Source organism: Manduca sexta, chromosome 14 (genome assembly GCF_014839805.1).
Source record: "Manduca sexta isolate Smith_Timp_Sample1 chromosome 14, JHU_Msex_v1.0, whole genome shotgun sequence".
In the NCBI taxonomy this organism is placed as follows: domain Eukaryota; kingdom Metazoa; phylum Arthropoda; class Insecta; order Lepidoptera; family Sphingidae; genus Manduca; species Manduca sexta.
In genome coordinates, this window is record NC_051128.1 from 1,599,636 (window position 1) to 1,625,076 (window position 25,441).

General features: G+C 35.0%; 2 protein-coding genes and 1 non-coding gene across 3 annotated transcripts in view; all 3 read left to right on the forward strand.

Annotated features, from left to right (window-relative positions):
• The first annotated feature begins 5,817 nt into the window (after nt 1-5,817).
• LOC115442804 (calmodulin-binding transcription activator 2) overlaps nt 5,818-25,441 on the forward strand; it is a 176,284-nt gene continuing 156,660 nt past the window's right edge. Inside the window, exon 1 of the mRNA XM_037438504.1 lies at nt 5,818-5,981. The gene's annotated coding sequence lies outside the window, so the exon portion shown is untranslated. The remainder of the gene's footprint in view (nt 5,982-25,441) is intronic.
• On the forward strand, nt 18,522-24,098 carry LOC115447478 (UDP-xylose and UDP-N-acetylglucosamine transporter). Its single transcript, XM_030174520.2, has 2 exons — nt 18,522-18,675; nt 19,060-24,098. Exon 2 carries the CDS (start codon nt 19,068-19,070, stop codon nt 20,079-20,081), a length of 1,014 nt encoding a protein of 337 aa, XP_030030380.1. The 5' UTR covers nt 18,522-18,675; nt 19,060-19,067; the 3' UTR covers nt 20,082-24,098.
• Nucleotides 18,946-19,017, forward strand: Trnae-cuc. The gene has a single exon. It is a non-coding gene; the product is annotated as a tRNA-Glu (tRNA).

Here is a 25,441-nt window from a genome sequence, read left to right on the forward strand (position 1 = left end):
GATGTAAGGAAAATTTCTTTATAATACAAAACTACCCTCTCTGTTAATATGCCCGGTTTAACGACAATAATTCAGTTTAGTTTAGTATAAGTTAAACATAATTTCTGATGTAAGTGAATACAATTATTTTTGAGATATAAATAACTTTAACTATAATATACGCAAAAATGATCCAGCCCACAAAATGACACTTTTGAAATAATTAAGTTGAAATCGTATTTTTGCTCATTGTTATTTGACTTTATATTTTGTTAATAAAAAGTTCAAATTAACATATTTTGACTAAGATGTTTTTACTAATGGAAAATAGACCTTATAGACTAGAACTAATTTGGCATACTCGGCTCATTTTCGACCATGCTGTGGGTTGGAGCCATATGATGTCGGGTTGTATTTTCAAAAAAATCACCCGCAGCTCCACACCGTCACGTGACGCCTCTGCTTACATTTATGAACAATATAAATATCTCATACATCTGTACTAGTTTGTTATCAGTGAATTCCCTTATCTTATCATATGAGTCACGGTTAATGATACAATTACACTAGTTTAATCAGTATTTGGTAGTTTTCCTAACTGTATGTAATATGTGTTTAATTTCTTTTAAATTTGAATATAAGTGGTTATTCTAAAGGCAATTGTAAGCTGGTAGATCTATACTTATATTATAAAGTTGAAGAGTTTGTGCGTTTTAACGCGCTAATCTTAGTATACAAAACCACTTTTGTTTTTTTTTCACTAATAGGAAGCTGCACTCCTGCTATGGGATATTATCTCCGGAAATACATTTTACGCGGGTGGAACCGCAGGCAAAAGCTAGTGATATTATAATGCTAGTAGAAGCATATTTATATCCGCTCAGATAGCGACCACCGCACACAAGGTGTTAAGCCCATCATATTGGCCTATTTATGTGTCGTGTTCCCCGGAGCGAACTCCGATAAAATCTGTATAATAATTTTATTACAATGTCAAATATTCGCGTAAACACAAAAAAATATTATAAAAGGAACATTAGTTAAAACCAATTCATTTATTCATTATAATTAATGATTATAATATATTTTAATTCCGCACAACTGCGCAATTCCAAAAATCATGAAATAATTTAATGATTTTTTTTTTCTATATACTATTCATTAATTGTTCTTAGATATAGTCAGCGAAATTAACAGATCAATAAAATAAATAACAGAACATAAAACAATAGCACTACAAACAAAATCTTTGAAACACAATGAACATGCAAAGGATTTTTTACACTCTTGGCATTTATATACAAGAGACCAGTTCGTAATTTAAGTCGAAGTTACATAAAGAGAGTATTTCGCATGCGAGCGGCAGGTTCTTGCTATGCAATAATCTATTGTCTAGTTAGATAAATGGTGCGACTGTCGCTCCCCAAAGCAAGTATCGCTCCATAAACTCTCCTTGACAACTGTGTGCGTAAAAAATCTTACGTTGCAGATCTGCCGACCCCTTCGAAGATAGAGGCGTGATGTGTGTATATTTTTTATATGGAATCTCGTTATATAACAAAAAATGCTGTTGCATTAATTACACAACCCATCCCCCCTGTAATAGCGCAAATACATTAAAAAGATAAATGACTTGTCAGATATTACTTGATAATCAATAGATTGAGTTGTTGTTCTTTAATAATCACACATTAAATCTGTCATAATGAGACAAAATTATTGTTATCTTTACAGTTCTTAATAAGGTCTTGATTTCTGCGGAAACCACACGTCTTATCAGTGCAAGGTGAATGATAAGACAAAGAATTTCAAAATAAATCGTATTATAAATGGCGCCATGTTTGTGTATGTGTGTGTGTGCGCGTTTGTGTTTCCTATTATTAACGTAATATTTCGTATTATAAGATGATAGGCATACGTAGTGGAATGAGAGACGAGGGTCGCAGGTTCAAATCCATCCAAGGTCCAGTGAGCACACCACTGACTTTTCTTAGTTACGCGTATATGTCAATTATTAGATCGTTTTAACGTAATAGGATAATAATCTGAGGGAATATATATATGTTAAAATTCTCCATAAGGATTACGAAGGTATGTGAAGTCTGCCAACCCGCACTAGGCCAGTGTAGTGGACTAATTCCTCTCAGTAGTATAGAACGTCCGTACGCAATAGATCAGTATTCAATACAAGGCTTGTATTATTAATATAACAGCAAAGTAGAGACCTCGCTTATATCGGCCGAACAAAAAGAAATATAGGGACCCCAGTAAAAGAACATATAGCTGACGTAAAACACTGACGCTCTACGAAGTCTGAATTTACTGAACACTCGAAAGTAGGCTCCAATCATTATCTTATCAATAATTATCTGCGACTAGACGAGCCCTAAATTCTTGTTAAAGAACACCGAATCCTACCTAGAATGATTCGCGAGACTATTTAAATTAAAATATTCAAATTTCATATTAATGTTAATTCAGGCCAAGTTTTATCCGTGTGCTAAATTTCATAAAAATCCATACGGTTGTTTCTGCGTTTACTTCTAATAAACATCCAAATATTTTTAGAAACTTTCGTCTTTGTAGTATGCGTAATAATGTTTAAGAATGACTTAATGCAGAGGTATTCTCTAACCTTTGAATGACAATTTTTAATACATTGTAAAGTTTCAGTACCTATACGTGACTATCCCGTCCTCACACCCACTACTACACCTCCTGTTAGCCAAGATCAGCCGGTGGTATTTTATGACACTGAGCGGTGAAGCTTGCCTAGTCTCTGACAAGACTAATCAGTTTAACCCGCAACTAAATTAATCAAATACAAGGATTAGGAGTTGGAAATATATTTTCTACTTCTCCACTGTAAACTTATTTGTCGATAATAGTCACACCATTTACAAAAAATGTGTATTTATTTTTAAGTAATTTTTTTACTCAACTTAAGCATTTTTCTTAAATTTAATAAGCAGTTCTTATAATGTAGAATGTATGTAGTGGTTTTTTTTTGATAATTTTTATTGTTTCGTTTTGTTTTATTTTGTCTATTTGTTTTTTTCACTCAAGCGTCTTGGAGCATTTCCACTGTAACCTTTTGTGATACTTAATTTATTAAAAAACTGGGAGACAAAATTATGAACTACAAAAAATATTTTAGTAACGTACAGCCTTGCTACTTAACTTTCTCCATTGCGTGTGTACAAGTGATGTTTATATATAAACTGTTTTTTATGCAAATAGTAGTCTTCTGACGTGTGACGCTTATCGTCGCGTTATCGAAATTAATATGCGCTACGAAATATTTCATTAACATATTTAGCCAGCATCTGAATATTTAAAATACGGGTGTATTTTTACGAGAGTATGAAAGGCCAACGTAAATCTTCTTGGTCATGGTCAAAAGTCTTCAAAACGGGAGAAAATAATAATATGACAACCACTATGAAATCCATAAAAATTAAAATAAAACTATTATTTTAATTTTCTAACGTTGGCGTAAACATAGGAAATCATTATGTAAATCTTCTTGATTGATAATCTATGTTTTATAAATCAACTACTACTAATTACTATAAAAAAAATAAAAGTAACTAATTGATCGAATTTATATTGGACCTCTACTTTATTTTGATGCAATGTAAAATAAACATTATAATCAGAGTATTATAATTCCTTTTATTCAGACACAACTTCACGAACTTCCAAACCTGCTGAATAGATTTTGATACTTATAAACAGTTAAAGGACTTCTTAGTAAATAACTTTGAGTTCAATTTACACGAACAGGACTTCAACAGGGTTGGATCCAAAAATTAAAAGATAATACGAGAGACTTCAACCTCCAAAATATTGAAATTTGGACTTTAGCATTAATTATTGTTTTGAAGAACCAACTCCTTGTCCTGTCACAGCGCCAAACATCAGCCATCGGTGTTGCTATTACGCAAATTGAATTCTACAGTGCCATTCAATACGTTATAATTAAATGGTAAACGATCGATTTAACCGCTGATATGTTTACTAGCGATTAGCAGATTAATTCCGTTGTGTTCGACAGTTTATGCAAATTATATGGTTGGATTAGAATTTTGATTATTATGCTATAATGTGTTTTATGTGTGTCATGATTTGGTTGTTAATTTAATTGATGGGAAGAAATATTTAGGTAATTTATTGCAATTTATGAAATTATTAATATAATTAAATAACATTTCTCATCTATTTCTCCTTATCAATGTTGTGTAGCAACTTCTCCCATTGTAGAATATATGGCAACGTATCATAGGATACCATTATGGGAATATAAGGCCATTATTAATTGCCATTGCATCCACAATTCTTTTTATTATATACTCAGATGGTGCTGACGATTCGCTATCAGGTGATCATCGTAATCGTTTACATGGGTACTAATTGTTATGAAAACATTACTGCTATCGAGGATGAGGTAAAAAAGTCTCACTACACTTGATCGTAATTGAAGAGATACCCAAAAACATGTCGACCGGGATGAGATAAAAATGTCCGGAAAATCGGTACAGTTATGTCGGTCTGCTTAATTGCTTCTTCACGTTTGACGGACCACAAGTTGTAGCAAGGAGGCAATACGTATGTTGACAAATTGTTCTACAGCTTAGTTATTACAAATAACTCTTTCCTTACAAATATTTCCGACGTAAACCCACACCTGGTTCCGTCTGCAAACATAAATTAAACGGAGTCCATCAAAAGAACCTAAAAGGGCCCAATATGTACCACAATCACCGGTTGGTCATAAATACAGCCGGTAATATGGAATGTGCGTTCCAATCACGTACAGCCAACAAAACAGTTGTTTAATATGCATTTTATTATACGGCCCGCCGCTATGAAATCTTACCACGCGTGCTGAGAAAATTTCAAAGTACGGACAGAAAAAAATTGAGATGTTTTCGTTTTGAAAATTATTGGATGGAAGCAGTGTCCTTGTGAAATATTGTTAATTACTTACTGTTTAATTTCTTTTAGTAAATTACAAACTGATAGCTTAAATGTTGAATAGTTTTGTACATTGGTACCCTTTACTTACATTTTTAAATTAGAAATGTTATAGTTGTTTATAATTAAAAAAAAACATAATTGTTCTTACCTCGTAATTTTGTAATAAAATTAGAAGATACGAAAATGTTTTTTTTTTCAGGTTAGTTAAACAAATTTTAGAACAACATATTAGAGTTAACAAAATTATGAAACAAATAATCTCTTCGAGGAAACATTTTCTTAAACCATAATTTGCGGACGGTACAGAGACAACGTAGCCCGTAGGCCACAAGTCGCGAGGCCTACGGGCTACGGCGCTACGGTGCTACGGGCACGGCGTGCAATTTTTATGAGAGCGGAGCGCGCGAGCCCCCACGCGGGTTATTTGTTCTTTCTACTCGCCGCCTTTGTCGTTAGCGCCGCCGCTTGTTCCACACCCCGACATACAGACGGCTATTTTGGGAAGAAAAGAATTTTCGGGTGACTAATTTGGGCCAGTTTCTTCGCTAAGTGACTGGGGCTAAGTTGTGTATATTTTTATCGGATTTTTATAAGTAAACAAAAAATATATTTTTACATGGAATATAAAAAAGCATGTTCATATTTTGGAATCGGTTTGGCGTTGACAAGTTTATGTATTTCTTCAAAGATTTTGAACTACGATATAATTTTTAGAATTATGCTATATATAGTAACATATTTTTGTCTGTCTGTGAAGACTGAATAAAGGCCACCAACCACATACCTAGTCGTTAGTTCATATTGACTCTACCGTCTTCCAATCAACACACGTGCTAATAAAATGTTTCATTGTTCCAGAGTCATCATCATTGAGTCGGTTGGGGAAGTGAGAGGATGCGGGGGCGTTGGTAGGAGGGCCCGTCGACAGACAGCCAGGGTGGCGGGGTACGCGAGGCACGCCGTGTACGCGGGCGGCGCGAGCGCATACCACGCGCGCACGCCCGCAGTACCGCTCAACGCAAGTAAGTCATCTATTATATTTATATATTTTTTATAGTAGATTAAGGTGTTGTATATTGGAAATCCGCCAGTCAATTTTCCATGTTATTTCAGGTTTAAAAACGATTTTATTCTTTTTTAAGTTTGTAAGAAATAAAACAAATGTTATTATACACACAATAACATATCACATATGTGATAAATAGAATAATACAGATGCAAAAAAAAGCAATAAAATTCACTAAAGATATAAGACGACAGATAAAAAAAATATCTATTGGTAAAAATCTTTCATTATAATGTAAAGATTATGTTATTAGCCATTATAGAAAGCATTTGTTTGGTTAAGTCAAATATAAAACTATATTTTAATGGTAGTCAATTTTGTGCCCTTGCATTCCATACGTGACCACTATCTAAAACGACACATAGCAGCATAACAGAATTATGCTGTCGTATTGCCAACTTTGATAGAGAACGTGTTATCAATTAATTCGCTACTATTCCAACCGAAATGGCTCCATCTGGCTTAACTTAGATGACTATGGGGCGTGGGCGCGTGCAAACAACTGGAAACAGAATGTGTGCAAGAGCGCATACGGATATTGTGATAGAATTATTTTATATAACGAAATAACGAGAATGTGTCCTTAAAATATGTACCCTTATTTACTGGTGGTAGGTCTCTAATATGTGAGAGTCCGCCTGGGTACGTACCACCGTAATGTCTATTTCTGTGCGTGTATGGTTACTGGACATAATAAAACTTAACATCTAATGTCTTAGGATGGCGAGCGCAGTGGAATACTAAACAATACTTTGTAATTCTTAGTATTGGATGGTGTTTCTACTGTTTATGGGCGGTCGTATGACCTACCATCAGTCGAACGGCATGCTCGTCTCTTCATACAAAGAAATAAAAATAAACCCTAACATGGCTGGTGAAGTATGGGTGTTGAATACCTCTGCTTACACTCCGAGAGGCTGTGTTCTTCTAGGAAGAGCTTGTGCTTTTGGAAGCAGATGGGCAGGTAGTATTTTATTTGGAACATCACGCACAACTGCCCGATTTTCGGGCTAGGCACAGTAGAAGGAGCCTCTCAACAGACATAATAAATACCTCTACTTACCTCTGGAATTAAAATACATGATTCTTTGCTATGTGAGAGCGTGCCAAGAGATATTTTATATCCGCCTGTATAATAACCACCATATACAAGGTGTTAAAACCCGAAACAGTGGCGCACGCAAGTGTGACGCGTTCTGGGTGTATATTAGATTGCAATAGGCCGGCATAATTATATCGACTGTTGAGGGATAATCATCTCTCACAATCGACATTCTAATGAATCCCACTCCACTTACCATCAGGTGCAGTGGGATCAATATTCCGTGCCCGTAATAAAAAAACATTTCAACAAACAAACTCTTCTACCGATTCAGTGTAATTAACGTGGCCCACTGAGCGTCTAGATTTGTGGGTCACATTTTAAACTGCGAAAGGTATGAGCAAATATTAAAGTAATAACTTAAAAAGCTTTGGGATGGGCGGGGTCATGTGATGGACATTACTGAAGTGGGTGTGGGAACGTAAACGGGTGTGGGTTCATATCCGAGTCTCATCATTCTTCTGAACGGCCTGGTTCTTAAATCCAGACAATTAAGACAGGCGGTGCAGTGAGTTTTTTTTAAGTATCAGTTTGATATCATTTTTATTACAGAATTGCTAGCGAATGCTATCAAAAGCTAGAACATAATAGAATATTTAGAACCGATTTTTCAACCGAATGTTATATAAAAATATTCATAGGCTAAAATATGTTATAAAGAGATGGAGAAAGACACCCGCATGAATAAAACAGGGTAATTGTTGGACATGTTTTATATTCATTTAGTTCTAATTGATGTTTACTTATACTGCCGTTATAAAGAAAAAAGAACATTCTAGATGAAATTGTATGTAAGATTCATATTTTTAACTGATTACTAATATGTATTTAACTCAATATTGAAAAACAAATTGGATACCTGCGCCTTTACCATACTGACGAGAGTATATTTGAGGATTGAAAATTCATCCCTTATGTTCGTAACTTTGTCACGGAGAATGAAAGTATTTCCAATATTTCTATACATCGAATGCGTTCATTTTACAACAGGTGGGTTATTTCGAAGTTATGCTTAAAATAATTCGATAGTTTATTTGCGTTAAATATATATTACAGCTGTTAATATAATTTTATTTGTAGGTAAAATGATTCATTAATTTAATTAATTAATTTATCTACTATTTCATTTTTGAACTATCATTACACAACCAATTCGTTTAATGGTTTTTATATTCGCTTTTTACCAGATTATTTTCTTAACAAGACAAAATTACAGAGAAAGTATAATAAATAATATTAATATCAGCCGTGTATTGTATACTGTCCCTCTGGTGGGCACGGGCCTACTGTACTACTGAGAGGGATTAGGTCTTTCCTACACTAACAAAACAAGCGATAGTTCACAATACACACATTACACATAACTTTAGAAAAGTCAGAGGTGCGTGCCTTTTCGTTTTCAACCTGTGGACATTCGTCTTGGCAGTTCTTTGCACTCCAAACTAGGCTACCGCCGCTATAAACAGGGAAACTATAGCCTGGACTAATATCGGTAAACGAGAGATGTAGAGTCCTTAAATGGTCGCCAGGGTTATGCCGGCCACCTCTTTGACACGTGAAAGTATGGCCTTTATCTAGTCAGGTGCGAAATATATCCTGTATCTTCCCACCAAGCTATCTAACTGGCGATTTAGTATAAAGGTTTAACAGAAGTGATTCTCGTTACGCGCGTTCTGCTCGCGAATAACACGCTGATTTAATATATCAAATTCTTAACGTAATTACAGGTAAACAAAACCTGTTTACTTATTCCGTTAATTTGAATTCGATAGAGTTTCAAATGATATGGCATGATTGTGATCTCTCTTGAAAAATACTTAATCTTTAATTTCGGTTAATTAGCTTTTTCCAGGCGGATTTTTAGGATTGTTTTATATTTATTTATTTTACAACATTTCTTTATTGATCTATTTCGATACAAATCAGTTAGGATTCGCACTAAGGTTGAAAATTGTGACGCGCACCTTATAAGTGAACGCAGCAAAAAACAATCAATTAACAGACTCTGGTTTAAAATGTAATGAAAAAACATAAATTTTAAGCATAATTAAATATTCTACTTATTTTTTCAATGCTTACAAAAGTATCACAACGGATGTTCGATATTGGTTCCATTTCACATGAAACTAGTCAGAGTTATTAGGTCTTACGTATAACATGTTGGTGCACTTTCTTAATTAAGCGATTCAGTGTTTTCCTTCGTCAAACGGTTTGACAATTACAAATGACGTAACCTGGAATCCTACATATGCTTTGAAGGCGAGATCGAACCTCTCAGTGTACTGTCAGGCTATCCCCAATAGAACAATGTTAGTAAAATATCTAATTCCACACGAGAGGGGCTCGCAATAAAGCACATTCCCCAATACAATGAGCGGAGTGCTCTAAACGCTGTCACATAAGATATGTAGCCGGTTGTTACGGGCCTCTGTTTGTTTTAGACTATTTGGCTAGTTCCCGACTCTAGTATATGGCTATATTGTGAGGTCTGGATAGAGGCGACTTACATTATATCTTCGCATAGTTGGTATTTTTCGGTATTATGTCCCATGGTGTGCTATCGCCATTACATTGATTTCGAGACTTTTTTTTTTTGTAAAATAACAGAAATGCGTGCCAGTATTCTTTTTGTATTTTGAACTAGGATCTCACTGGGTTTACAGTCAATTAAACGATGTTAAATATATTTTAAACTAGCTTCCGCTCGCAGCTTCGCCCGCGTGAATTTCGGACTTCAAAAATGGAGCCGGTCGCGAACGTTCGAGAATGTTCGTTTTACGAAGCTACTCGCTAGGTGATTCGCTAGCCTCTAGGTGCCAAGCAAGCCGCCTGCCTGTGCGTTCGCGACCTTATATATATACAAAAATAATCCTTATAGCATGATTCAGTATTCACGCATGATGGCTTATTATTAGCGTATTTCATGTATAACTTTGGTGTTTCTATACCGATTTCTATGATTCTTTTTATGGAATATTTAATAATGTTAACTTTTTTAATTAGGGATGACTGAGAGTGTTATAAACGTAAGAGTAGACAAATATAATGAGAAAGCTTCGAACTGCTAAGCTATCGGGAGTTACACGTGTTATTGTGAGTCAACCATAAAAGATAGACATATGCTGTCGTGGGATATTTTTTACATAATTTTAAGGAAAACATTTCCGTCATACATGATTTCTGTGTAGCTTTAACCATTAAGGTTGCACACGCGACGGAAGCTTAAAAAATGGAGTAACTTCTCCCGTTTTCCCAACATTTCCCTTCACTGCTCTGCTCCTATTAATTGTAGCGTGATGAAAAGTATACTATAACCAGCACAGGAGTATGACAAATAATTGTACCAAGTTTCGTTAAAATCCGTCGAGTAGTTTTTGTTTCTATAACGGTTATACAGACAGACAGACAGACAGACAGACAAAAATTTTACTAATTGCATTTTTGGCATCAGTATCGATCCCTAATCACCCCCTGATAGTTATTTTGGAAATATATTTCATGTACAGAATTGACCTCTCTACAGATTTATTATAAGTATAGATATAGATATATAGATATAGATAAAACGATGTTAAAGGTATTCTAAGTTAATTTAATGCTCTACATTTAGAATTATCTACGCGAAAACATAACATGTATTTTGTATCCGATGAGGAAGAGATCGTATGCACGGTATAGGCCTGAGTTTTACCAAGAGTCTCGTGACTTTCAATAAGGTTTGTCGTTGCTCGCTGTTGTATCACATTGTATTTCCTACTAGTGGCGAAAGGTGAAATTTTCCCAAAGGGAACCAGACTTAACATATAAGTACTAATATGCATAAATGCGGTTTGCAAATCGATCTAATGATAATTAGATTCTACATAAATTATACATAAAGAGAAGTCGATAGGAATCGGGTTATATGAACTTCGTTACTTCTTCCACCCTTGCAATATTCCTACTCTCTGCTATTTAATTATTTTAATTACGGGTTTAATATACTATGCAGAAACCCGTCAAGCTTCAGGGTTCGATTTTATAAAACGTTCCGTCTAACAGGAGTTGCAGTTAGCAGGATAATCTATACTTCGCTACGTCTAACGACAACCGAGTAATAAAAACACTACACAAAACAGTGCAACTGATTAATATTCCGCCATTCTTATTCTTAGCGTAATTTCTGGGTGTTTGCAACTGTCTTCATATTTTTAGTTGCACAGTCGTAGCATTGTTCCCTCCGTTAGTAATTAGGTCACGAGTTTTGGACCACATTCACATTGTGATCCGATGACGTTTGTATCAGCATTAGTTTGCTTTCTCTCTGCTACATTTTAGGTTTATCGAGGACGATAACGTTTAGCGTTGTAAATTGTAATGGTATTTGCGTTTGCCTCTCTATCTACAAGTTTATTGAGTATTTAGTATGTTTGTTAAGTATAGTTGAAATGTTAGGTTGATGAAATGTTGATTAGTTTGTAATTAGTTCAAGAGCAATAGAAATGAAAATTTGGAAAATATAGAAATTTAAAATCGCTGTATTTTTTTTAATTATGGTGATTGGAATTTTTTGTAGGGTGCTGGCTATAGGGGCGAGCTATTTAGATGTAGGTAATATAACCTCCCAAATCTTATTTAATATACCTTCAAAAATTCTTATAAACAGATTTAATAAAGAGGAAATAAACTTACACACTTCTCAAAATTATTCGTTTCTAATAAAATTACGGTGAAGTACCTCCACACCCAATAATATTTTTCAAGCATACTTGTATTATAGAAAACAAAAATAATCCTTAAAAACCTAAATAAAAGGCAAAAACTATTTTTAGATTTTTTTATAAATTGATTTATGTAGGAACGTCTCAGATAGTAAAAAGGCAACACGTTGCGTAAGTAAAGTTTTTAGGTGGGTGGTTATGATCGATGTACGTGGCGATTAGGGGCGGTTTATTAAGGGCAGTGATGTTGAAGAAATCGGCTCTGTATCGGCTTAATGTGTTTTGATATACTGACGCTTTTATACCGAAAGTAGTTTAGGACAGTTTGGATTATGATTAACGTCACGTAACTTCTATAACATTGACGCATATTCTATAGACATGAACGTCCATGTATTTGTTCAAAATCTGAACTAAAATGGCAACCAAAACGTCCTGTTATAACCTATTTATTCACTTGAACAACAAATAATTTTATCTATTTGACCAAGATGTGAATATTTTTTTATTCACATTCAGATTTACACTTAGACTCGAGTTTCTTATGTTATGAGCGCCGTACACAACCACAAGCTGTCTATATTGATCATACTAAAGTCAGTTTGAATGGATTGCAGTTCAATTCAGTTGAACACAGTTTATATTCGGACCGCCAAATCTAGTACGTAGTACATATATATCTATGTATATAGATTAATTTAGGTTTACTAAACACGGTTTAGGAAAAGGTTGTACAAGTTTTGTTTGTATAACGCTATGTAGCGGTAAATAAAGGCTGAGGTATAAAAAATGAGACTTTACTGTCTGAAAAAGGATGCCTTGGCAATAAGTCCGCCGATATCCATTTGTATATAGAGTGCAAAATAAATAAAAAAGGAGAAGGCCTAGTGTGTAACGATCAGTGGTGGCATATAACCTTTGATGTTTTGATGTTTAGGTTCTAGGCAGCGTCTAGGCGGGCCCTGTGCTTAGGGGCACGGTGAACTGCTTCGACTCGCCCTGAGGTAGCAACGCCCCAGTAAATATAATAAGAAATTTGTCTAATGATTTATGTTTACGCGAATGTTAGACATTAAAATAAAACTATTTTGCGGACTTTACCGCGGTTTTTATATTAAAGTTTTCTCTCAACATTTCGAAGACTTTGCACCCTTCGTGGTCCGCCCCGTGAACGCGTTAAATCCGCAAAATAGTTTTATTTTAATTGATTACTTTATTTCGGAACAGGAATTGCGGTTTGAACCACGATCAAAACCGAGTAAACTTTTCAAACAATATATTTTAATAACCTCTAAACGTTTGCACCTAGTTATTATGTAACGTTAAGTTGCAGCGAGGGACATAATAACAGCCTATTACCTCGCCAAACAAAGAAATATAAATTTGATTATCGCCTACTGCTCATGCACTTACAATGAATAACTAAAATGGACTGTTTGGCTAAAATTAAGAGTTTGGGGTTTCTGAATTTCATAACGTAAAACCGTAATTTTGATCTTTGACTGATCGTATTGTTGAAGGAGTTTCCGTTTCTTTTTCACAGCGATAATACGTTTCGAAGCAATGATAGATATATAACGATTCAAAGGAGTTTGTTAAACAATATTTGAATAAAGAAAATTTTGAGTTCGATTTTGGTAACTTTTTTATTGTGTTCCATATTCAAAATGCAAGCGATTTTTTTTATCGGAAGATGACTATATTGATCGTGAAGTATGCAATCAAAGAGAAAAGTTTGCTAGAATTATGCAGTGCCAGGCAGTAAAAGTTCTTAATGGTTTTGCTGTTACCCAGGACAATCGAAGCGCTCACAATTCAGAGTATTTAATTTGTGAATCGTGAGGTTCTGGACTCGGTTGTCGAATCAAATTATTTATTCGTAGGTGTTGAAACATATTTTATAATAGATGACATAACTAAGCTTATTTCTCTACATTTACGTATATAAATCTAGTTTTTTATATCAAGAGATTATCAAACCAATTTATAATGTAAAATAATTTCTATTATTATATATTTAAGGCTCCAAAAATACACTAATAAAGTAAACGCATTTATAAATTAGGATTTTTAGTTCTATTCTCTGGATAGTCAATCAAAACATACAAACTTAAAAAAAGAAGCGGCGATAGCCTAGTTGGGTGTGGAACGGACTGCCAAGACGAATGTCCGCAGGTTCAAATACCAAGGGCACATACCTCTGACTTTTCTAAAAAAAAACATGTGTGTATTCTTTGTGAATTTATTGTTTTTCTTTAACGGTCAAGGAAAACATCGTGAGGAAACCTGCACATCTGAGAAGTTTTCTATTAGAAATTTTCGAGGATGTGTGAAGTCTACCAAACCGCACTAGACTAGCGTGGTGGACTAAGGCCTAATCCCTCTTAGTAGTAGAGGAGGCCCGTGCTTAGCAGTGGGCAAGTATATAATACAGGGCTGATATTATTAAACATAAAAAAGCAGGACTCCACCTATGGACACGCTAGTAAATACTTTTCCATTAGAGTAAACACCTTCCTGGCCCTTCACAAGGAGTAGAGTTCATATTCATTAATATGATACACGCTTTGCTTAGAGGGAAGTAGAAAATTAATATTTGATGCGAGCTAAGACAGATTAGTGTAGTCAAAAGTTTTTCTAGCTTCTGTTGATCCTAGCTTGCTGGAGTTTCAGAAGTGTTGCGAGTGCGAGACGGTTTCTACTCTATAGAGAGTGGATATGCTTCCTAGTTTGTCCTAGTCATGGTTGGGACATGGAATATATTTTAAGCCCTTTGTTTTTTTATATGATTCTTGATTCCTTCCTAACCGAATTTAGGAAACGGCGGCCAATCTCAATGGAGATCAGGCAAATACGCACGAGATTTTATATTGCACAAGTGTGTGTGCAATACACAGGTGCACTCTCTGTTCCTTCACACTGTTAGTCCGGTAAGACGGCAATCCGACATCATCGTAGAGAGATCAGGAACAGTTCCAATGGCTTTACGTGCTATCCGAGGCACACCGCCAGCTCCTTGACTCCGAGCTGTGACTGAATAATTTTTAAGAAAAAAAAAGCCCAATCAATTATTTTGGCTCGACCCGGTATTCGAACCTAGTACCGCAGCGTGGTAGTCGCACTCGTACCGTGTACAATTACGAGGCAGTCGTAAAATGCATTACATCTTACATCGTTGTTTATATCACGTGTACCGCCACAGTAAATCATTCCTCGTTTATACAGGGTAGTCTCTACCCCTAACAGAATAAAGGCTCTCAAAGCTAATTCCTCTAAAAATATCCTCAACAGAAATTCAGGTGCCTAATCCGACTCTTCCACATTTGGTTCACGTTCGACGGCACTCGTTAAATCGTCCGCCGTCGCCGTAAGGTTGTTAGTGCAGGCGTCGGTCCGGAATAATTCAATTACCATGCTACAGCTCAAATGTTATGCAATGATGCAACTGGGCTAACTTTAAAAAACGGAATTCGAAGATGTGCGGTTAAAACGGGTGGTATGGCGATTTTTTATGGCGTAGGACCGGTTTAAAGAATGCAACTTATTTGCGCTCTCAAGTATAGCTAAGACGCTGTCAAACCTAGGCATAAGATAGTAGTTAATAAATAAACCAATTTTAATATTCACTAGCTTTTGCCCGCGGCTCCGCCCGCGTTATAAAGTTTTTCAGGCTAAAGTTTTCCGTTATAAAAGTAGTAGTTTCCCGGGAGCCTATGTTCTTCCCAGGGTCTCAAACTGTCTCCATACCAAATTTCATCTTAATACGTTGGGTAGTTTTTGAGTTTAACACGTTCAGACAGATGCAGCGGAGGACTTTGTTTTATAATATATTTTTTAGAACTTTTTAAGAGGAACAATCCCGTCATACATCATTGTTGCATAACTTTAACCGTTTACGCAGCGCACGCAACGGAAGCTCTCAAAACTAGTAATTTTTCCTCGATTTGCAACATGTTTCATTACTGTTCCGCTCCTATTGGTCATAGCGTGATGATATATAGCCTATAGCACTCCAGGAACAAAGGGCTATCCAACACAAAAAGATTTTTTCAGTTCAAACCAGTAGTTCCTGAGATTAGCCATTACTGCTTCGCTCCTATTGATCATAGCGTGATGATATATAGCCTATAGCGCTCCACAAATAAAGGGCTATCCAACACAAAACGAATTTTTCAGTTGAAACCGGTAGTTCCTGAGATGAGACATTACTGCTCCGCTCCTATTGGCCATAGCGTGATGATATATAACTTTGAGCACTCCACAAACAAAGGACTATTCAACACAAAAAGAATTTTTCAGTTTGAATCGGTAGTTTCTGAGATTAGCCATTACTGCTCCGCTCCCTATTGGGTATAGCGTGATGATATATAGCCTATAGCACTCCACGAACAAAAGGCTATCCAACGCAAAAATAATTTTTCTGTTGGGACCGGTAGTTCCTGAGTTTAGCCATTACTGCTCCGCTCCTATTGGGTATAGCGTGATGATATATAGCCTATAGCACTCCACAAACAAAGGGCTATCCAACACAAAAAGAATTTTTCACTTCGAACCGGTAGTTCCTGAGATAAGACAATACTGCTCCGCTCCTATTAGGTATAGCGTGATGATATATAGCCTATGGCACTCCACGAACAAAGGGCTATCCAACACAAAAAGAATTTTTCAGTTCGAACCGGTAGTTCCTGAGATAAGACATTACTGCTCCGCTCCTATTGGGTATAGCGTGATGATATATAGCCTATGGCACTCCACGAACAAAGGGCTATCCAACACAAAAAGAATTTTTCAGTTCGAACCGGTAGTTTCTGAGATAAGACATTACTGCTCCGCTCCTATTGGGTATAGCGTGATGATATATAGCCTATAGCACTCCACGAACAAAGGGCTATCCAACGCAAAAAGAATTTTTCAGTTTGGACCGGCAGTTCCTGAGATTAGCGCGTTCAAACAAACAATCAAAAAAAAAAAAAAAAACTCTTCAGCTTTATATAATAGTATAGATTTAATTTGTAACGGATTTTGTTTATGTGGCAGCGTCAACTCATTTGGGAATAAGTTCTTTTGACAGCTTGAGCTTGATTTATTTAATAGTTAAATACCTTATAATCTACTTAGTCCATTGAAAAGTTACATTTGGGGTTGCGTTTTTTAGAGGACGCAATTTTATTTTTTTGAAGTGTAGGGGGGGTCATTGTAAAGCTAAAACCAAGTTTATGGGGTCGCCACCCTTGTCCCACGGCCGCCATCTTGAAAATAGGGGTTGAAATGGTTTTAACGATGTATCTCTTAAACTATTTATCTGACAAAAAATATGTATCAACATTTTTTGTCGCAAATTAAATTCTCTACAACTTTGGTCCAGTAACTTTTTGTCGTAGAACTATAAATAAAAAAGTTATAAGCGAAAATGTTAAGAAATTCAATGTTAAGCAATGTCCATTGCAACGTCATCAGAACGTGTGTTTATAAGGTTCATAATACTTTTTTTGTACTCTCATTAATACCCAAATACCCAAGGGACCATTAGGGAACAAAAGAACATCTGCCTGCTATTACCCCCCCTACACTTCAAAAAAATAAAATTGCGTCCTCTAAAAAACGCAAGGTAAGGCCTAAAAAATGTAACATTTCAATGGACTAACTTCTAATTTCACGGTTTATTATTTCGGCCCAAGTCTAGTAAAGTCATATTGACAGGTAAAACTGAAGGTGTATATAAGATTCATTATAGTATAACTTCCTTTTGATGATCTACAAAACATATTCCGTTAATCTAGCTCCTTTACTTGTTATACTCTTTTTTTAAGCAATGTTGAATCACCGTACCTGAGTATAGCAGTTATTACAATCCAAACCCTTTCATTAAAACGGATTGGTCCCTGCCCAACAGTGGGCATGATAGAGATATTTAACTTTGATACATATATTTAGATTTTCTGATTTGTAACACGACATGAAATTACGAAGGGTTTAATATGCATGGTTTTCTTGATAAAATCGTCATATCGTTTGAATCGACACATTCATATTTCAAAACTAATTATAATCGCATCATGGAAATCAAATCAACAGGTTTTTTTAATCGATCATGCATTAATAGCGCACTCGACCAAACAGCTAGCTTTGATTCACCGAATGAAACGCAAAAACGTTTTTGTAAAAGATAAAATCATAAAATATCATAAGGAAACCATAAAAAGTTATAAAAACATTATTCTCCCGAAATTTATTCAATGACTCCTTTGTTTTTGCCATTTCTCCCCTCGTCTCGGCTTGGGAATTCAAACGGCGCTCAGATCTTGTCTATATCTAACTTATCGGTTTTATGGTAATGAAATCGTATAAATCTTTTTTATCACCTCTTGAGGTCCGGAGATAGACCACGAACTGCTTACGTACACGACATTATAAAACCCTAACTAGAAATGTCGAAGTATTAATTTATGACCTTCTTCTGATATTATATTAACATAATAACCGCTGTAATTAAAATTATTGATTGCATTCATAAAGAAAACCCTCGCTTTGCTCTTTCAACTGTAATAATTTACAGAAGCTTAATGAAATAAACCTTCGTAATGAATACCTCTTCGGTCATAATTAATAATAGCGCCATCTATTTTTAAAGAGCGCCGCAACACGGAACCGAACTGTTTTGCCTGCACGGCGGGTCTGCGCATGCGTACATGCATTCGAGGCCACGGTCACAACTACAATCGTATTTGATTACGCACACACTAGCGCCGCAGTTGTCAACCGGGCTAAACGTGTGTTTGTGGTTCGTGTAAATAATGCGATAATTATCGTGTATTAGAGTGTTTTACGCGGATTGTGCCAAATATAAGGTGAGTATTATTTCTTTCCTATTTATTTACACACATTTGAAAGTATGAAGCTGTTGGTTTCGACTGAGAATCTTATAACCTTTCCGAATTGATTAGTTTGCGCATGTCTGAATTTATTGCAGACTTTTATCGTTTTTATTGTCAATAAATTCACTAAACTTTGTTCTTTATCCAGTCATGTAACACATGATAAAATAATATTTAAACTATTAGTATTTCATAATATTAAACAGCATGACAAGATGCATAATTTGGCATAATATAACAACATCCGATATGGTCTAGTGGCTAGGATACCTGGCTCTCACCCAGGAGGCTCGGGTTCGATTCCCGGTATCGGAATCTCTTTTTTATTTTTTTTAAACGATTCCTTTTTCTTTTCAGATAGAAAAATGAATATCAAAGCGGCGCTGGGTATTACGATGGTCTTCGTTGGATGTTGTTCCAACGTAGTGTTTTTAGAATTAGTAGTGAAGGAAGACCCGGGCGCGGGAAATTTGGCGACGTTCCTGCAATTCTTATTCATAGCAACGATTGGCTTCTGTACGGTCGGTAAATTCGGTACCGCCAAGCGAAACATACCTTTCAAACAATATCTTCTACTAGTCGGGTTTTTCTGGACAAGCAGCGTGGCCAACAATTATGCCTTCGACTTCAATATCTCCATGCCTTTACACATGATCTTCAGAGCCGGTTCATTGATGGCGAACATGGCTATGGGTGTCTGGATCCTTAAGAAATCCTACCCACCCTTGAAATACTTGGCTGTGTTCATGATATCAGCCGGCATTGCTATTTGCACTATTCAATCGAGCGGTGACGTCAAGGCTCCGAGAGAGACTCACGAAGATGCTGCAGAGGAAGAAAGGCTTAAGTTCATCGATTGGCTGTGGTGGTGTCTTGGCATTGCTATCCTCACCTTCGCCCTCTTCGTGTCGGCCAGGATGGGGATATTCCAAGAGTCATTGTATTCGAAGCATGGGAAGCATCCTTGGGAAGCTCTGTACTACACCCACTTAATGCCTTTGATATTTTGGCTGCCGACGACTACAAACTTGGTTGGCCATGTAAAGTTGGCAACGGAGACGCCATTGGTGGAGTTTTTGGGCTTTGCTATCCCAAAACAAGTCCTATTTCTGACTCTCTATGTCCTAACCCAGGGTCTGTGCATCAGCGCTGTTTACGTCTTGACTACGGAATGCGCCTCCCTCACAGTTACTCTTACTGTTACTCTGAGGAAGTTCGTCTCCTTACTATTCTCGATTATGTATTTTAGGAATCCGTTTACCCTCGGCCATTGGATCGGGACCCTGCTGGTCTTTGTAGGGACCCTGATATTCACAGAGCTACTGCAGAAGTCTGTAGCATTGTTCATTCCCAAGAAGGATAAGAAAAAGGTGCAATAATAGGATTGTTAGGGTTTTACAGTGCAAATGGATTGTATAGTGCTGATGTATTTCAAGTTTCTGTGACGACTTTCCTAGTGCTTGAATCAGATATTAAGTCATATTTCATGAGAATAATATGAAATCCGTTAAGAAAATAAAACTGTTACCACGGCAAATGTGTAACGTATGCATATAATTGGTCAAGTTGATGACCTGAGGTTTGAAGTCCAGAACCAGGTCGTGACTGCAAGAAATTTAGTAATATGCTATGTTATATAACTTAACATGTCAATAAACTTTATAGAATATACGTAAACACAAGATGAATAATTTAACAATTTAAAAATACTAATAGAAACTGCTTCGAACACTATGAAGGTCATATTGGGAGGAAAGTGCGATGTGAACGTCAATATAGAAATTGTATTCCTAAAAGCTCAACCTTATTTATTACCTTTTATTGGAATATTTTAGACATATCTTCACATAAAAAACTCAATATTATTTACCTTATCAATTGTGTTTCAAAAACTACTACAAGACTACCATACAACTATATTTAGAAAACAATTAAAAATGTCCAAATATACTAGCATAATAGTTGCCATAAGTTGGTACGTAAAAATGTAAACCATGGAAGAATTTTTTTATATGTTTAGCGAATAAGAGTATAAACAATTTAGGAAAAAAATGTACGAGGCCATCTTGATTGAAGGTTGAAAGGTTTTTTACTGGTAGAGGAAGACTTAAGCCCATGCCATTTGTAAAGGCAGGCAAAGTCTTTTATAGTGAATTCAGAATTGGAATGCAGACTTTTTTTAATTTACACCTTTACTTGCATCCAATACAATTTAATGTAAATCAATTTTTTTTATTCCTCGACATGTCGACCTGATTCTGCGAAGAGGTTATAAAATGTCGTTAATGACAAGTGTGCAAGTATACCCATATATTTATAATGGTCTTAGTAATATTGTATTTTGTGATATAAATTGTTTTGCGTGCTAATTTTGCCTATTCATGATGATGAAGTGTTTAGTTATCTAACTGATATTGCCAATTGCTCGCGTGAACGACGTATCTCCATTCAAAGTAATACATGATTGTCTTGTTATAATTTGCTAGATTTAGCTCGTAAGTATCTCAATGATATGATTCCTCATGAAATTTTGATAGGTTCGGCAAAGATTATATTATCGATTCTAGATTGTATAACATTACAAATTATTTACAATTAATGACTAAGAGTGTGCTATTGGTTTATGGTACTATTTTTTATTTATGTTTGTGTTATATTTATACTTATATTACCTAGTAGGATAATAATAAATTAAAATGATTTAAATATTGTAATTAATTTTATTGTTGTAGCTGATGTTATTAGCTATTTATAATTGAAGACCTTTTTAATATGTTTATAGCGAAATCTTTCGCTAGCATGAGATTAGCTAATTTATTAATATTTATGATACGTGTGCTTGTCCTAATTTTGAGTACAAATTCAATTTGAGTCTCTATCGGTCATGTCAGGAAACTGGGTGATTTCCATCAAGATTCAGCTGTTTTCTTTATAACTTTCGAGTTATGAAGGATGTTGCTGTTTTAATATTTATGCTCTTTCCCAGTATCTGATGTAGAGTGTTGCCAAAACGCTAGTTGGCGGTGTGTGGCATATAACTTGTGCTAACGTCGTGTACCGACGTCAGGTCGACGTGGAGCGGCGTTTTTGACGTGCGTGATAGTGATTTGTTCTTCTTTATTATTTATTTTAGAAACCAATATCTTCATGTAGAAGAACAGTAACTGTGACAGCTCTTATGGCTTTTGTTTTTTCCTTCTTCAGCGTTTATAAGACTTCTGATATGGCTAACTTTTGTACTTTAGCTGTTTTTTTAGGTTTCTTGAATAAACTGTCGGTCAGTGGTTGATTTGGATTTTCTTAAATAAATTCTATGGATTGTTTTTTTCAATTCACGGTCTTGTTACGCGATAAATTTTATCAAATATGTTAAGAGCGCGCAGAAAAGTTAATGCCAAACCATTGCTGATTAACTCGTTAACGTCAGTAAGGATCATTCACTAAAATCATTATCACTATTCGTCGCTTATCTTTTGCCTATCATCCTTCCGTAATGTTCGTTTAGTTGAAGTTTTTTGTGATGTTCATTGCATAGACGATTGAGTACATGTAACAATGTAATCTTATGTCTAGTACACACAAGTATGCAAATCAACTGCTTGTGTGTGTGAAGTCAATGATGTCAATTTACAGTTATTTTTCATACATCTAACGGTCTTTAATGTGAATTGTTTTATGACTAATAGTAATGCTTTCATCGATATATATGTATTACTTACTAGATTTGGCGTTCCGAACATTCACTGTTTTTAACTGAATTGAACTGCAATCCATTCAAACTGACTTTAGTATGATCAATATTGACAGCTTGTGGTTGTGTACGGTGTGGCGCTCATGATATAAAAACTCGAGTTTAAGTGTAAACCTGGATTTGAAAAAAAATATAAGTCAAAAAAGGGAAATTATTTGTTGTTCAAGTCAATAAATAGGTTATAACAGTGACGTTTTGGTTGCCATTTTAGTTCAGATTTTGAACAAATAGTTTATATGGACATACGTGTTATAGAATATACGTAAATGAATGCTTCGATTTCTTTCAAATTATAATGCAAATTTTGATAAATCTGTAACATATTTAAAATAATGTGATATCTTATTTGCTAGATACTTTGATAATCAGTTTTAATTTTGCATTGTAAGCTGTACTAATGGACCGACATTAGGTTTAATATCCATATTAATGGTTGATTAGTCTGAATTAATTTATATATGTGCTATGTCATAATCTGGCGCATTAGTATGATCATATTATGGTATTAATTTCGTTCTATTTGAATACCGTTTGTTAATTATCTGATTTGGGTTTTAAAATATAATTTATACTAAAATCAATGGTGTATTAAATTGACTCGTTGGATTCCATTCTTCGACCAAGGAATTATACTATTTGTTTCTCGGATATAAAGGCTTGGTAAATTTGACTTGCTGTTCATATTATTGTAGTTTCTTAGGTTTTTCTTATTCATCACGAAGTTTTCCTTCACCTTCAATGCAAATGATATTAATATAATAAACTTACTATGAAAAACCACACATTTCCTGTATCGAACATTGATATTTTGGTATCGGCAAGTCTGTTTAATTATTGCTAGTGGGTCATAAATTTCCTCTGGTTTTCTTTGAATGCAATTTAATCATTCTGTTGCTTTGAAGTACATATGGATAAATTTAAGAATAGGTAACAATAATATTATCACTAATTATTGTCATATACGAAACATTATCAAATGATATCAATGTACGGAAGTTATAAAACATCGAGATCATTTGTATGTAACAAAGATTTTATGTAAATGATCAGCTGTTATAAATTATTGTTGTCAAGCAGTAATATGCAATTGGCCTTTTCGAAACATAGAATCTTTAGTTTGCATTAAGAACGCATGACAATGCTATAAAGATATTTGTAATTTAAACTTCTGAATATTATTGTGTATGGGAAGTCCTTGGAGGTTATATTTGCATAAGCACCTAATTTTTGATAAACTTTAAATAATATTTAACAAATAACTAATAGAAGTCGTTAGCCGCTAATATGTATGTGCTATTAATAAGAACATGTCGCTTTCGGCCTCAGCTGTTTTTGTGCGTTAGCCAATAAGAATTGTCAAAGTGACATTTGGTATTCCGAATTTGAATGTCTTAAAATATGATTGACAGTTTTTTTTTAATTCTCGAATTATCGAGTTAATGGAAGTAAGCACATAGGTTTTACACATGTGATTGTTTTAATTTTCAATTAATAAATAATGTGATAGAGTTGTGTATTATGTCAGAAACGCCGTGTCATATTTTGTCGTATATTTTGTTGCGGTGGCTTGTTCAATGCATTTTTACTTTATATAGTTTTAAGTACAAAATGATTGTTGTGGAATAAAATAACGTCCTTTTCCTTATAACTTGTTTTTTTTACCCTTACATGACTGTCATAAATAATGAAATTTTACATTCGGAAATATATCCATATGTTTATAATAATAAATTTCTGTAAAGAGTGTCAACTACTGGAGACTACATTTTACACCGAACCATTAAGCAAATATAGTATGTAAATTAAAAAAAAAAATCGATCAGGAATTAGACCCGCGACTTTAACGGCTCATTACCATCTACAATCATGACTAATTTACTAAAATGAACGAAATAAATATGGACACCTTATTACCATTAAAATATAATACATTGCGCAAGTATTCAACCTACATACATCTTTAACGCCTATGAAGGTCAGCCACCCGACCTACTGGCTAACCTAAATACTAGTTATAATTAACTGAGTTGTAGGGTTAAACACTGCCCAAAAAAGTGCTTTTATTGCTTCGTGCATATCCCGGTTTGGGTACGCTATGGCTAAGTAGGTAATGAGCGGTTGGTTATTGATGTTATGTAAGCAATGTTATTGTTTAACACCCAAAATGCTAGAGATATAGTGCTTGCCGATTTTAAAGGGATAGGAATTGGTCAAGCACTGAGGAGTTTTTAGTTTTGTTAGTAGGATATAATTTATATTCGCTCCGATAGTGACCGCCGTATACAAGATGTTAAAACCCGCCATAGTGACCCACGTGAGTGTCGCGTTCCGTAATCAGCCTGTGATGCGGTTTCAACAGGTCGGTATAACTGTGTCGACTGCCGAGGGGTAATCATATCTCGTCTGTCATTCTAATGGACCCCACTCTACTTACCATTACGTGCAGTAGGGTCACTTTGTATGAAACAAAAGTAAAATTACGGAGTTAATAAAATTGAACAGCAAAACTGTCACTACGCCGGTTTTCGGTTTGACGAATCGGTCCGGTCAAGCAACTAGAATAATAGTCGCCAAGTTGTACATGACAAAGCCCTTTAAATAAGGTTTAAAAAAGCAAATCTAAAATGACAATATCAGCCCTGTACCTACTGTATATTTTTACCGTAAATACTATAAGGGCATTTATATAGAATTAAAACTCTAACACAAATTGCCTTCAAAAACTACTAAAAAACAAAAAATAACAACATTACCTAAGTATAATATATTGGTTAGCAAGTTTTGAGTCGGTGCAGGAACAAGACAGCAATATTCGCAATTTAGTTTACTTAGTGACACAATTATTCTGGTTATGTAAACTTAATCATCAAATTACTGACCCAAAATGAAACATATCTATGGGACAAATTTGGAAGTTCATTCTTAAAAGAAAAATCCAAACCGCTTAATAAATGAAACCTTTGGCGTAAATTGAGAACCCCCCTTTTT